The sequence below is a fragment of the Hylobates moloch genome, unplaced genomic scaffold (assembly GCF_009828535.3).
Source record: "Hylobates moloch isolate HMO894 unplaced genomic scaffold, HMol_V3 SCAFFOLD_11, whole genome shotgun sequence".
Lineage (NCBI taxonomy): Eukaryota > Metazoa > Chordata > Mammalia > Primates > Hylobatidae > Hylobates > Hylobates moloch.
Window position 1 is genome coordinate 15,178,685 of NW_026652286.1, and position 14,437 is coordinate 15,193,121.

At 37.0% G+C, this 14,437-nt stretch overlaps 1 protein-coding gene across 3 annotated transcripts in view; it reads left to right on the forward strand.

The window, feature by feature from the left end:
* The window catches only part of CCDC73 (coiled-coil domain containing 73), a 180,291-nt gene that overhangs the window by 80,662 nt on the left and 85,192 nt on the right, over positions 1-14,437 (forward strand). For all 3 annotated transcript variants that reach the window (XM_058446414.1, XM_058446417.1, XM_058446416.1), the window contains one exon: positions 1,342-1,416. In XM_058446414.1, coding sequence (XP_058302397.1) covers positions 1,342-1,416 — 75 coding nt within the window. The remainder of the gene's footprint in view (positions 1-1,341; positions 1,417-14,437) is intronic.

Consider the following 14,437-nt stretch of genomic DNA (forward strand, 5'->3'; position numbering starts at 1 on the left):
AGTTCAGAATACAGAGGCCTAACAAGATTAAATGACTTCCCAAAGGTCTCACTTTGAAGTGGCAAAATTGGGACTAGAACCCAGACCTCTTCAGGCCCCAAATTAATGTTCTTCCCATTCCACTGCAGTGTTTCTGTTAACCATGATATGTTTTTAGTGCTTTTTCAATGGAATTACTGTCTTTAAAAAATATAGAAATGACTTGCAACTCGGTGCAGACCAATTGGCAAAGGGGATAAAGCTTCAACAAACCTAGAAATTTATCTGACACTAAATATTTTCTCTAGCTATTTAATAGTTAATACATTTTTTATTATATCAATGAACATACCATTAATAATAATCACTTATGGTTTATTTTTAGCCAAAGGTCTTCTGTAAAAAATTCTCCCATATTTTTGTATTCATTAGACAAATGCCACCTGTATCTTATTAATTAGAATATATTTATTCTAGTTGTATGAATTAAATAATTATAAAGTATCTGCAAGTTCTCAGGTAGGATGCTCTACTGATAAAATGATTTGTCATTATAATAAGACATTCTATTTCATGATAATTGTAACCATATAAAGACCTTATTGTAATTTTATATTTTGAAATCATTAGAAATATAATTTGTAGTACAGATAGAAGGTTAAAGCCTGTGAAATATTTGGTTTAAAGTAGAGACTTTGGTGTATATATATATATATATATATATATTTTTTTTTTTTTTTAATTTAAGTTCTAGGGTACATGTGCACAACGTGCAGGTTTGTTACATATATGTACATGTGCCATGTTGGTGTGCTGCACCCATGTCATTTAACATTAGGTATATCTCCTAATGCTATCCCTCCCCCCTCTCCCCACCCCACAACAGGCCCCGGTGTGTGATGTTCCTCTTCTGTGTCCAAGTGTTCTCATTGTTCAATTCCCACCTATGAGTGAGAACATGCGGTGTTTGGTTTTTTGTCCTTGCGATAGTTTGCTGAGAATGATGGTTTCCAGCTTCATCCATGTCCCTACAAAGGACATGAACTCATCATTTTTTATGGCTGCATAGTATTCCGTGGTATATATGTGCCACATTTTCTTAATCCAGTCTATCATTGAGATTTTGGTTCTTGAGCTTTTATATTTTACCCTTTGTATTATTATTTACATTGGATATTATTGAAATACAGTTTTTTACTTAAGGGGTTCTTGAGCTCTTATATTTTACCCTTTGTATTATTATTTACATTGGAAAGTATTGAAATACAGTTTTTTACTTAAGGGGTTCTTGAGCTCTTATATTTTACCCTTTGTATTGTTATTTACATTGGAAAGTATTGAAATACAGTCTTTTACTTAAAGGGAAAATATCAACTTGCTACAGAAATAAAGGAAAAAGAAATAGAAGGATTGAAGGAAACATTAAAAGCACTACAGGTAAAAATAACTACGTATTGTTTAAAAAGTAGTTTGGTATTTTAGCATTGTATCAGTAAAATGCCTTTAGATATGTAAGCTACAAAGCAAAGATGACAAAAGTTTGTATCTAATATATTACATAATTTAATACTTTTTCCTGAGAGCTTTGTTTTAAATTTAGTTTTGCTTTACCATATTTTATTTTAAAAAGAAATATTAAAATGATTTTTAGTATATCTTATTAATATAGTTAAATAGATATATTTTTAACATTTTATACATAAGGAAAATGAGTAAGGCATATATATTGTGACTGATTTACCCATGGTCCTTAAAAATTAAAATAGCATTGAATTTTTGCTATGTGCTAAGTACTGTGCTTATTTTCTGCAAATACAAAAACTAAGAAAACATTACCTTTGCCCTTAAGTTGTTCATAGTCTCTTAGAGAATACAGAAGTATTTAACTAATGATGATTCATTCAGTAAATACTGAGGGTCTACTATGTGCAAACACTTTTCTCAGCATTGAGGATACAGCAATGATAAACAAGACAAAAATCTCTGCCCTTGTGAAGCTTAGTCTAGTGGGGAAGACAAAAAGTAAAATGAAGTAACTAGTGAAATGATGATTGTTGGGAAGATGATATTCATGCCATTTCAAACAGATAACATTAATTACAGAGGGCAAAATATATTTTTACATTAGAAGGATCCTGAAGGTCACCAGTTTAATCAAGTGATCGAGTCTAGCAATGTTAATAATGAAACAGCTTTTCCGTGGATCACTGTTATTATGCAATAAGGAGGACAGAACTTCACCTATGTAATTTTCTTGCCAAAAATATTATTTGAAATCTAATGATGATGAAACAATTAGACACAATCACAATGTGTGGCACATTCTATAAGACATCTAGGCTGGACTGAAAAAAACTTCAGTGTTGGCTGGGCGCGGTGGCTCACGCCTGTAATCCTAGTACCTTGGGAGGCCGAGGCAGGTGGATCACGAGGTCAGGAGATCGAGACCATCCTGGCTAACATGGTGAAACCCCATCTCTATTAAAAATACAAAAAATTAGCCAGGCGTGGTGGCGGGCGCCTGTAGTCCCAGCTACTTGGGAGGCTGAGGCAAGAGAATGGCGTGAACCCGGGAGGCGGAGCTTGCAGTGAGCCGAGATCTTGACACTGCACTCCAGCCTGGGCGACAGAGCGAGACTCCGTCTCAAAAAAAAAAAAAAAAACTTCAGTGTTAAACAAGGAAACAACAGACACTGGGGCCTACTTGAGCGTGGAGGATGGGAGGAAGGTGAGGATCAAAAAAGGACCTATTGGGTTCTGTGCTTATTACCTGGGTGATGAAATCATCTGTACAACCAACACCCGTGACATGCAATTTACCTATATAACAGACCTGCATATGTACCCCTGAACCTAAAAGTTAAAACCAAACCAAAACAAAAAAACTTAAGTGTCATGAAAAAAGAAAGGGGAGCTACTTTTGATTAAAATAATATAGACCAAGGCGGCAGATCACATGAAGTCAGGAGTTGGAGACCAGCCTGGCCAACATGGTGAAACCCCATCTCTACTAAAAATACAAAAATTAGCCAGGCATGGTGGCGGGCGCCTCTAGTCCCAGCTGCTCAGGAGGCTGAGGCAGGAGAATCGCTTGAATCTGGGAGGCAGAGGTTGCAGTGAGCAGAGATCACATCACTGCACTCCAGCCTGGGCAACAGAGCAAGACTCCATCTCAAAAAAAAAAAAAAGAATAAAGAGATATAACAACCAAGTGCTGTAATATGTGAACTTTCACTGGATCCTGGGTCAAGAATAAAACCAGCTATAAAAAATTGGAGAGGACAATTCGGATATTTGAATGTGACTATATATTAGATTATGTTATTGAATTATTATCCTAGGTATAATATAATAATATCATAGGTATAATATTATCCTAGGTATAATATTATGATCATCTAAAAGAAAGTTCTTATTCTTAGAAAATGTATGATGAAGTATTTAGGGTAAAATCACCTATTAGCTGCAACTTACTTTCAGATAGTTCAGAAAAAAAAACAAAAAGTATGTGTATGTATAAACACAAAGAAAAGTATGGAAAAATGTTAACATACATCCTAGGCTGGGTGTGGTGGCTCACGCTTGTAATCCCAGCATTTTGGGAGGCTGAGACTGGAAGATTGCATAAACCCATGAGTTCGAGACCAGCCTGGGCAACGTAGAGAGATCCTGTCTCTATAAAAAATTGAAAAAAAAAAATCAGCTGGGTGTGGTGGTGAGCACCTGTAGTCTTAGCTACTCAGGAGGCTGAGGTGGAAGAATTGCTTGAGCCCACAAGGTCAAGGCTGCTGTGAGCCATGATCAGGCCACTACACTCTGTTTCAAAAAAAAAAAAAAAAAAATCCTTGTGTTTTTTATCAACAAAAAAGTAGTGATCAGAAACTCTAGGGAAAACATAACTGTATGAGAAAGATATAAAGCAAGTTAAAATTTGGGATGGTTCTGAGCAATTGATAGAGTATAAGAAGAGAAGAGGCCGGGCATGGTGGCTCACGCCTGTAATCCCAGCATTTTGGGCGGATGGATTGCTTGAGCCCAGGAGTTCAAGACCAGCCTGGGCAACATGGCAAAACCGCGTCTGTACAAAAAAAAAAATACATACAAAAATTAGCCGGATATGGTGGTGCATGCCCGTAGCTCCAGGCTACATGGGAGGCTGAGGTAGGAGAATCGCTTAAACCCAGAAGGTTGAGGCTGCTTTGAGCTGTGATTGCGCCACTGCACTCCAGCCTGGGTGACAGAGTGAGACCCTGTCTCAAAAAAAAAAAAAAAAAAAGATATTTAAGTCTTGATCATAATAAAAAAAAAAGAAGATACTTAGGTCCTGATCATAATAAAATAGTTCTTCAAGTAGCACACTGGACCTATATAGAAGGAAATGTTGTATTAGTACCCTGTTAGACTCATGCATTAAATGATACCTATGTTGATTGTATTAATGTAAACACTGTTGGTTTTCATTTTTAGAATTAACCTATAAATGAAGCATAGAAAACTTAATTATGGTTACCAAATAAGACTTAAATGTTATTAAGTTTGTTAATACAAAAATAATGATGTAGCAAGAAGTTGAGGTTGATAATCCAGGAATAATCTTTCAAGCTGATGAAACAAGAAATAAAGGTCCAAGTTTAGTATTTGAAGTTTACATAGCTATAAAATTTAGTGATTCTAACCATACCTCACATATCCAGTTTAAAATGATACTAGTAGCTAAACGTTTTTTCTTATGATTTGGAAAAATTAAAAATAAAATTTTAGAATTGAGAAAACAGAAATGACGCCGGGCGCGGTGGCTCACGCTTGTAATCCCAGCACTTTGGGAGGCCGAGGCTGGCGGATCACGAGGTCAGGAGATCGAGACCACAGTGAAACCCCGTCTCTACTAAAAATACAAAAAATTAGCCGGGCGTGGTGGCGGGCGCCTGTAGTCCCAGCTACTCGGGAGGCTGAGGCAGGAGAATGGCATGAACCCGGGAGGCGGAGCTTGCAGTGAGCCGAGATCGCGCCACTGCACTCCAGCCTGGGCGACAGAGCGAGACTCTGTCTCAAAAAAAAAAAAAAAAAAAAAAACAGAAATGACTATTGTAGCTAATGTAAAAACTCCTGTTTTTCTTTTCATTTTTTCAAGTTTCAATTTTATTATATTTTTAAATCTGGGACTAGTTAAAAAAAAAAACCAAAACTTAAACACTTACTTCAGCTCAGGGTTTTTTTTTTTTTGCAACCAAACTAAAAATTACTACATGGGAACATCAATGCAACAAACAAGTAAAACTTTTAAACTCAAGCCACACACTTATAGTTAATAATCACGGTAAGGGACATTGCCAAAAAGCAACTGATGCCTCAGTGAAGTTTGAAAGAAACTCTACCTTCTGTGAAGGCAGAGAAGAAAGAGGCAATCAATTCTGCTTCAAAGAAATCTGCATAGAAATGGAAAATGCTAACGCCTTTACCACAAGTGAAACTGAAAAGCCTCAACACATTCAACTCACTCCACAGAGCACCAACTGTTAAATTGGAGCCAAGGTAGGACTGAACATTTAATTTCCAGCTATGCAACTTGCCAAGCACAACAATTCAGGCATGGAAACCAGCTGTAGACAAGCTCTTTTTTTTTTTTTTTGAGATGGAGTCTTGCTGTGTTGCCCAGGCTGGAGTGCAGTGGCGTGATCTTGGCTTATTGCAACTTCTACCTCCTGGGTTCAAGTGATTCTCCTGCCTCAGCCTCCTGTGTAGCTGGGATTACAGGTGTCTGCCACTATGCCCAGCTAATTTTTATATTTTTAGGAGAGACGGGGTTTTGCCATATTGGCCAGGCTGGTCTTGAACTCCTAACCTCAAGTGATCCACCCACCTTGGCTTCCCAAAGTGCTGGGATTACAGGCGTGAGCCACCGCACCCAGACAGCAAACTCTTTTAAAAACATTATACACCATAAATTCCAAAACAGAACACTTCTGTGTTACTGTTTGAGTTTCAGAAGGGCACCACAAGGCATCAGGGTCTTTGAAAGTCACTCACAGCAACAGTTGCATCTTCCCAGCCTTGGTAGCCCCCTTTCATGGTTCTCTAGCCTCTGGACACACTGCGGCACACCACTTTGTAGAATGACTTGTGACATTAAATCCAGTCATGGCCTTAGTGACATGAGGCACCTAATTTTTTTTACAGTCTCTTGAACTGGACATACTTATATCTTTTGCCTAATTTTTTTTCTTGGTGTATCTTGAAAAATACTACATTTTTTTCCTACTAAAAAGTTGTCAGTAAGAGAATTTGTTCATCTTGCTTAAGTACTTTGTTCTTTTAACATTCCTTCTTAAATTGTTTTGTTGTCATTCATACATATTTAATTATCTGGATAATATAGAGAGTATATTTTTAATTGTTTTTTTTTTTATTATACTTTAAGTTCTAAGGTACACGTGCATAACGTGCAGGTTTGTTACACAGGTAAACATGTGCCACGTTGGTTTGCTGCACCCATTAACTCATCATTTAAATTGGGTGTTTCTCCTAATGCTATCCCTCCTCCAGGAAGGAAGAGCATGGAATGTTCTTCCATTTGTTTGTGTCCTCTTTTATTTTGTTGAGCAGTGGTTTGTAGTTCTCCTTGAAGAGGTCCTTCACATCCCTTGTAAGTTGGATTCCTAGGTATTTTATTCTCTTTGTAGCAGTTGTGAATGGGAGTTCACTCATGATTTGGCTCTCTATCTGTTATTGGTATATAGGAATGCTTGTGATTTTTGCACATTGATTTTGTATCCTGAGACTTTGCTGAAGTTACTTATCAGCTTAAGATTTTGGGCTGAGACGATGGGGTTTTCTAAGTACACAATCATGTCATCTGCAAACAGGGACAATTTGACTTCCTCTTTTCCTAACTGAATACCCTTTATTTCTTTCTCTTGCCTGATTGCCCTGGCCAGAACTTCTAACACTATGTTGAATAGGAATGGTGAGAGAGGGCATCCCTGTCTTGTGCCAGTTTTCAAAGGGAATGCTTCCAGTTTTTGCCCATTCAGTATGATATTGGCTGTGGCTTTGTCATAAATAGCTCTTATTGTTTTGAGATGCGTTCCATCAATACCTAATTTATTGAGAGTTTTTAGTGTGAAGGGCTGTTGAATTTTGTCGAAGGCCTTTTCTGCATCTATTGAGATAATCATGTGGTTTTTATCATTGGTTCTGTTTATGTGATGGATTACGTTTATTGATTTGTGTATGTTGAACCAGCCTTGCATCCCAGGGATGAAGCCGACTTGATCGTGGTGGATAAGCTTTTTGATGTGCTGCTGGATTTGGTTTGCCAGTATTTTATTGAGGATTTTCGCGTCAATGTTCATCAGGGGTATTGGTCTAAAATTCTCTCTTTTTGTTGTGTCTGTGCCAGACTTTGGTATCAGGATGATGCTGGCCTCATAAAATGAGTTAGGGATGATTCCCTATGGAGAGTATTTTCAAAGCAAATGAAATTCCTTCATATGGCTGACTTTCTATGCAAGAGGCATAAGGATTTATTTTGCCTTATTCAACCCAGAACATAGTACAGGTAAATGTATAGGGTACCTCATGGTCTGCTGAACATGATACATGAATAGAGCAATGAAGATACTTGTGATTTCTCCGAACCCCCCAAGTTGAAACTTAAATAAAATTTCTGTTCAGTTAAGGATCTGATATAAATCCACTAGGCAAAGAAGCCTGTTAACCACTGTGTAGGAACTTCCCTCCCTCCTTTAGTTTGCTAGTTACTTACTTCTCTTTCTCCCTTTTTCCTTTCATAACATCATACTCTGGTATGTGCTAGGCACAGGAATGAGAAACCAGATAGTGCCCTCTCTTATGGAGCTTATAGTCAAGAGACTCTACTTACTGAATTCCAACACAGAACACAAAAACCATATTCCAAAAAGATGAATTAATTTTGCTTTAGTGAATTCTTTCAATGTGTTCCATTTCTATTTAAACATAGTACCTTGTTAGTTCATTTCAAAGGGATGGGCTTGGAGCAGGGCAACCTTCCTACAGCTAAATTACCTGACAAAACTTTGTTTATGAAAACAGTATGCTTAGAGGGCTTAATAAAGATACTTTGCTGATTGTCCTGTAGATTTTAAGTAAACTGTTTCTATTAATGACTTATTACATAGTCCTGTGGTAAGACACTTTCTTTCTCAGCTTCAGTTTTCCTTTAGGTAAAATGAAGAAATTGAACTCCATTAGCATTTCCCAAACAAGACCATTTTGTGAAACAGTGTCTGCATTCTCTACCCTGGATAATAGGGGTGAGGAAGTGGAGGAGAGAGCTTCATTCACGCTCTCAGAAGAGGCATGAATAAAGAGAGGATAGGTAGATGTCGTAAAACCCAGACTGGGAGTAATGGGGTAGATGATCTCTAAGATGTTCAGCTCCGAAGCTCTATTTTATTACTTTATTTCATTAAATTTAAACTTACTTAATTTTATATATTATATTAATTCCTCTTATAGAACCGAAGGGATATTTAATATATAACATGTTATTTCTAGTTTTGAAGCCTAATTTTATTAGGCCATACCTAATCACATGGACAAAAGGAAATTAGATTTCTGGAGCTTTGAGTTTATACATTTATGCATGAGGAATTCTTAGATATTTGGGTAATTTTATAGTCTGGAGAAAGATAGAAGGAAATGTATTAAAAAAGCAAAGTTCTGAAAGTTGGGAAGGTGAAAAATGCATCCTTCTCAACAAATGGTGCAGGAACAGCTAGACATCCATATGAAAAAAAATGAATCTAGACACAGATTTACACAAAATTTAACTCAAAATGGATCACAGACCAAAATGTAAAACACAAAGCTAAAAAACTCCTAGAAGATAACATAGGAGAAAATCTAGATGACCATGGGTTTGCTGATGGCTTTTCTTTTTTTTTTTTTTTTTGTGAGAAGGAGTCTCACTCTGTTGCCCAGGCTGGAGTGCAGTGGTGCTATCTCGGCTCACTGCAAGCTCCACCTCCTGGGTTCACGCCATTCTCCTGCCACAGCCTCCCAAGTAGCTGGGACTACAGGCGCCCACCACCATGCCCGGCTAACTTTTTGTATTTTTAGTAGAGACAGGGTTTCACCATGTTAGCCAGGATGGTCTCCATCTCCTGACCTCGTGAGCCGCCCACCTCAGCCTCCCAAAGTGTTAGGATTACAGGCGTGAGCCACTGTCCCCGGATGACTTTTTTGATACAACACGAAAAGCATGACTTCTGAAAGAGTTGATAAGCTGGACTTCATTAAAATTAAAAACTTTAGCTACTCTGTGCCTTGTCAAGAGAATGAAAAGACAAGCCACAGAGTAGGAGAAAACATTTGCAAAAGACACCTCTGACAAAGGACAGCGATCCAAAATAACAAAGACCTCTTAAAACTGAACAATAAGAAAACAATCTGATTTTAAAATGGGCCAAAGATCTTAACAGACATCTCACCAAAGAAGATATACATACAGATGGCATATAAGTTTATGAAAAGATGTGCCACATCATGTGTCATCAGGGAAATACAAATTAAAACAACAAAGATACACTACTCACCAACTATATGACATTCTGGGAAAGGCAAAATGATGGAGGCAGTAAAAAATAAGTGGTTGTGCCCAGGTGCAGTGGCTCACACCTGTAATCCCAGCACTTTGGGAAGCCGAGGCAGGCGGATCACCAGAGGTCAGGAGTTCGAGACCAGCCTGGCCAGCATGGTGAAACCCTATCTGTACTAAAGATACAAAAATTTGGTGGGGTGTGGTGGCAGGTGCCTTTAGCCCCAACTACTTGGGAGGCTGAGGCAGGAGAATTGCTTGAAGCTGGGAGGTGGAGGTTGCAGTGAGCCGAGATCACACCATTGCACTCCAGCCTGGGGGACAAAAGCGAGACTCGTCTTGAAAAAAAAAAAAAAAAAAGTGGTTGCCAGGGGTTGAAGGAGGGAGAGATAAAAAGATAGAGTACAGAAGTTTTTTAGGGCAGTAAAAATACTCTGTATGATACTCTAATGGTGGACACATGTCATATACTTGTCCAAACCCATAGAATGTACAATACCAAGAGCGAATTCCAATGTAAGCTGTGAACTTTGGGTGATAATGATGTCAGTGTAGGTTCATTAATTGTAACAAATGTACCTGTATTAGTCCATCCTCACATTGCTATAAAGAGCTACCTGAGACTGGGTAATTTATGAACAAAAGGGGTTTAATTAACTTACAGTTCTGCAGGCTGTATAGAAAGCTTGGCTGGGAGGCCTCAGGAAACTTAAAATCATGGCGGGCGGGGAAGTAAGCATGTCTTACCATGGCAGAGCAGGAGACAGAGACCACTAAGGGGGAAAGTGCTACTACACACTTTTAAACAACCAGATCTCATGATAATTCCGTCATGAGGCAGCACTAGGGGGATGGTGCTAACCATTAGAAACTGCCCCCATTATCCAGTCACTTCCCACCAGGCCCCTCCTCCAACAACATGGGGATTACAATTTGACATGAGATTTGGGTGGGGACACAGAGCCAAACCATATCAGTACCCCTCTGGTGGGGGATGTTAATAATTGGGGGTTATGTATGTGTGGGGCAGGGAGTATATGGTATATCTCTTTACCTTCCTCTGGATTTTGCTGTGAACCTAAATATTCCCTAAAAAATTCTTTTAAGAATCACTCTCAGTCCTACAGCTTTCTAAATTGAATTACAGTAATTATTTTTATTACTACAATATTTGTTTTCTTTTTTTATAATTTAAGAGTTATTTTGTGACATGAAAATTAATATATTTTTTGGGAACAATTTAACTCATTATCACTTCAAGTATTACCTTCCCCAGCGAGTCTTTATATTTTCTCCTTTCAAACTCCTAAGAAGATATATTTTGAATCTTCTCATTTATCCTCCATGTCTCTATACGTTATACACTTTCTATTTCTTTATGCCTGTGAGCATCTTGTGTAATTTTCTTTCTTTTTTTTTTTTTTTCTTTTTGAGATGGAGTCTTGCTCTGTCATCCAGGCTGGAGTGCAGTGGCGCGATCTCAGCTCACTGCAAGCTCCGCCTCCCGGGTTCATGCCATTCTCCTGCCTCAGCCTCCCGAGCAGCTTGGACCACAGGCACCTGCCACCACGCCCGGCTAATTTTTTGTATTTTTAGTAGAGACGGGGTTTCACCATGCTAGCCAGGATGGTCTCGATCTCCTGACCTTGTGATCTGCCCACCTCAGCCTCCCAAAGTGCTGGGATTACAGCTGTGAGTAATTTTCTTAGATATATCTTTTAGTTCACTAATTCTTCAACTATGTTTTATCTGCCATATAACTTATGTTTTAAGTTTTTTATTTATAATGACCTTTTTCTTTCATAGATGTTCTATTTGGTGCTTTTAAAAATCTGCCTTTTTCTAGTTTCTTATATTTTTTCATATTTCTTATTTATCTTTTATGTCTCTAATCATTAAAATATTTTTAATAATATCTTTGAGATTCTTCTGTTATTTTTAATTATTGGTGTGTACAAGTCTTCTGTTTGCAGTGGCTACCAGCTAATGCTCCTTCATTGTAAATCTTCCTTTTTAATGTGGTTCATAAATTTTAAATTGTGAGCCCCTCTTTAGTGGAGGCTGTATTTTTCTGAGGAACTTGTGGAATTCTTCCTACAGAGCTCTTTTGCATTTGCTTCTATTCTGAGCCTCAGGGGTTTCACAGAACAGTTTCTTGTTGTTACCTTAATTTATCATCTAGGATGTACATACCATCCAGGGAGTATATATTATTATTAGGACTTTATACCCTTTTGTACTCCAAGTTTAGGTTTTTCTGTTTCTCATGGAATAATTTTTGGTTTTGGACCAGTGATCTAGGCAAAGATATTTTTTTGTGTTGGTAGGTTGACTTCTTCTAGTCTTCCTTTCTTGGAATTAGCTGTTCTTCTAGAGTCCTTTCTCTATACCAGTGTGCTAGATCCCTTGGCTTTGTGCCCACGTGGATATTAAAACCCTGACTTTGCCATGACAGCCTATATCTGTATGTAGGGGTTTCTGGATTACCAAAGCATCACCTTGCATACTTACAACTCTGACTATGGGTTTTCTGTCTTATTTTTGATGTCTGACAGTTTCCTTATCTTTCTTTTGAACTTCAGCTGCATGTTAACTTTTTTTATTGATGCTATATATTTTTCAAACATTTCATATTAGTTCATTCCACAGTGTTTTTAAGAATCACTTTTTTTCTTTTGAAAGTACCATAAACTTTTAGAGATATTGGAATTACAATACAAAGAACTTATTTTCCTGAATGATTTTAGAATAATTTGCCAAACTGATGCTCTATCATCTCATTACCGTAGTATATCGTTCTTATAATCAGGGACATTCCCCTGTAAAACCATAACACAGCATTCAAAATCAGGAAGTTAACATTGGTACATAACTGGAATGTTCAGGACTCGTTCAGTATTACCAATTGTTCCATTAAAGTTTTTTTATAACAAAAGGATCTAGTTTAGAATCCTATGTTTGTATTTAGTTGTCATAGCCCTTTAATCTCTTTCAGTCTGGAAGACTTTCCTAGTCTTTGGTTGATTTTTATAACTTTGACACTCTTGAAGATTACAGACCATTATTTTGTAGAACGTTCCTCAGTTTCTGTTTGTACAATGTTTCCTCATGGTTAGATTCAGTTTATGTATCTCTGGAAGGAATATCACAGAAGTAATGCCATATTCTTATTGAATCCTATCAGATAGTTAATGGTTTCAATTTGTTTTATTATTGGTGATGTTCACTCTGATAATTTGACTAAGGTAGTATCTGACAAGTTTCTCCACTGTAAAGTTAATCTTTTCTCCTTTGTAATCAGCGTATTTTGTGGAGAGAACTTTGAAACTATGTAAATACGTAATTTCTCACCAAACTTTTAATATATTTATTTATATCAATATAGGCTCATAGTTTCCTATTTTGTACAATAGATTAAAATATTTGACTATCATTTATTTTTATCAAATTATTCTTGGTTTGGCCAGTGGGAGTCCATTCAAGCTGGCTGCTGAGTATTTTTTGACATGTCTTCATCATTCTTTTAGCATTTTTCTGCTTTCAGATAAAAATAAAATGTACCAGGATCACCTCATACTTTACCTGATCTTGCCCTGGAATAAACCATTTCTCCATGTTACCCTGGTTCCTGTTAGTAGAAAAATGTATATAGAAACCAAGATCTGAGTGCTATTACAATTATTACTGTTGGAGTGTCATTGTTCTCACACCCCCTCAGTGGACAGAGCTAGGAAATATATGTATATATTTACATACATATACACATATACTTACAGTTATATGTATTTTTATATCAATCTATGTATGTATATTGAAAACCATTAATTTGCACTACTGCAAATTACAATCCCAAACTACAAGGATTATTTTAGTTTATTTCCTTTCTGTATTTATACTTTTCTTATCTTTCAATGAGAAATCTGACTTTCATTATCACTAAGACGTTGACTTATTTCATAAAACACCCTGTTACATAACCAGTCCACCATTCTGCTACCTCCTCTTTCCTTATGTGGATGTCCTCCTTTTCCTGCTTGGATTCTGACACCTTCAGGTGGGTTGCCCTTTTGCAGGGTCACCCTCCTCACATTACTTAGTTTCTGACTCCCCACAGTAGACTGCCCTCCCTTACATGGGAAAACCCTCTTCTCCATTCAGGCCTGTTATTCTGTTCCGGAATGCTCTAGACACAACCCCCTCACCACTTCCTCACATACCTTATTCTACCTAACCTAATGGACTTCAGAGCTGAACTGTTTAAGAAGAGGAAGGGGTTAAATGTTTTAAACATAGTATTTGGGGGGCTTTATTCCCAACTAAAATAAATTCAATAAATGGAAAATTAATGGGAAAATAAGACTTTTTTTCTCTAAAGCAGTGTGCTTTTCAGTCAGCTTTTCTTATAATTTTCCATAAAGTGAAGGATAATATAATAGGAAAACATTTGCATTTTATTTTTGAAGCTGCCTTCTATAGTTAATGCATTAGCATCAGTATAGTTTTGTTCTGATATTAGAAGTATGCCTATATGTGATATTAACCAATTTTTAAATTAAAATATTAAATATAGCATCTATAAAAATACTGCATGTCAATCCAATTATATTTTCAAATTCATCTATGTGTTAGAAATGCAGCTATGTGGGAGTTTATTAGTTGGGCAATACTCTAGAGGTATTGATAAAATATAGCTGTGGACTGTAATTGAGAAAGAATAAAATGCAGAGGTAATAAGGTGTGTGAAGAACGGTGGCCTGAAATAATTTGGTAAATTTGCTCTACATGTAGTTTTATCTTTGACTAATGGTAGCAGATAATAAATTCAGGATTAGAGTAATATATTGTCTTCTGAATTTTGTCTTTTCATTTTTTCCTTTT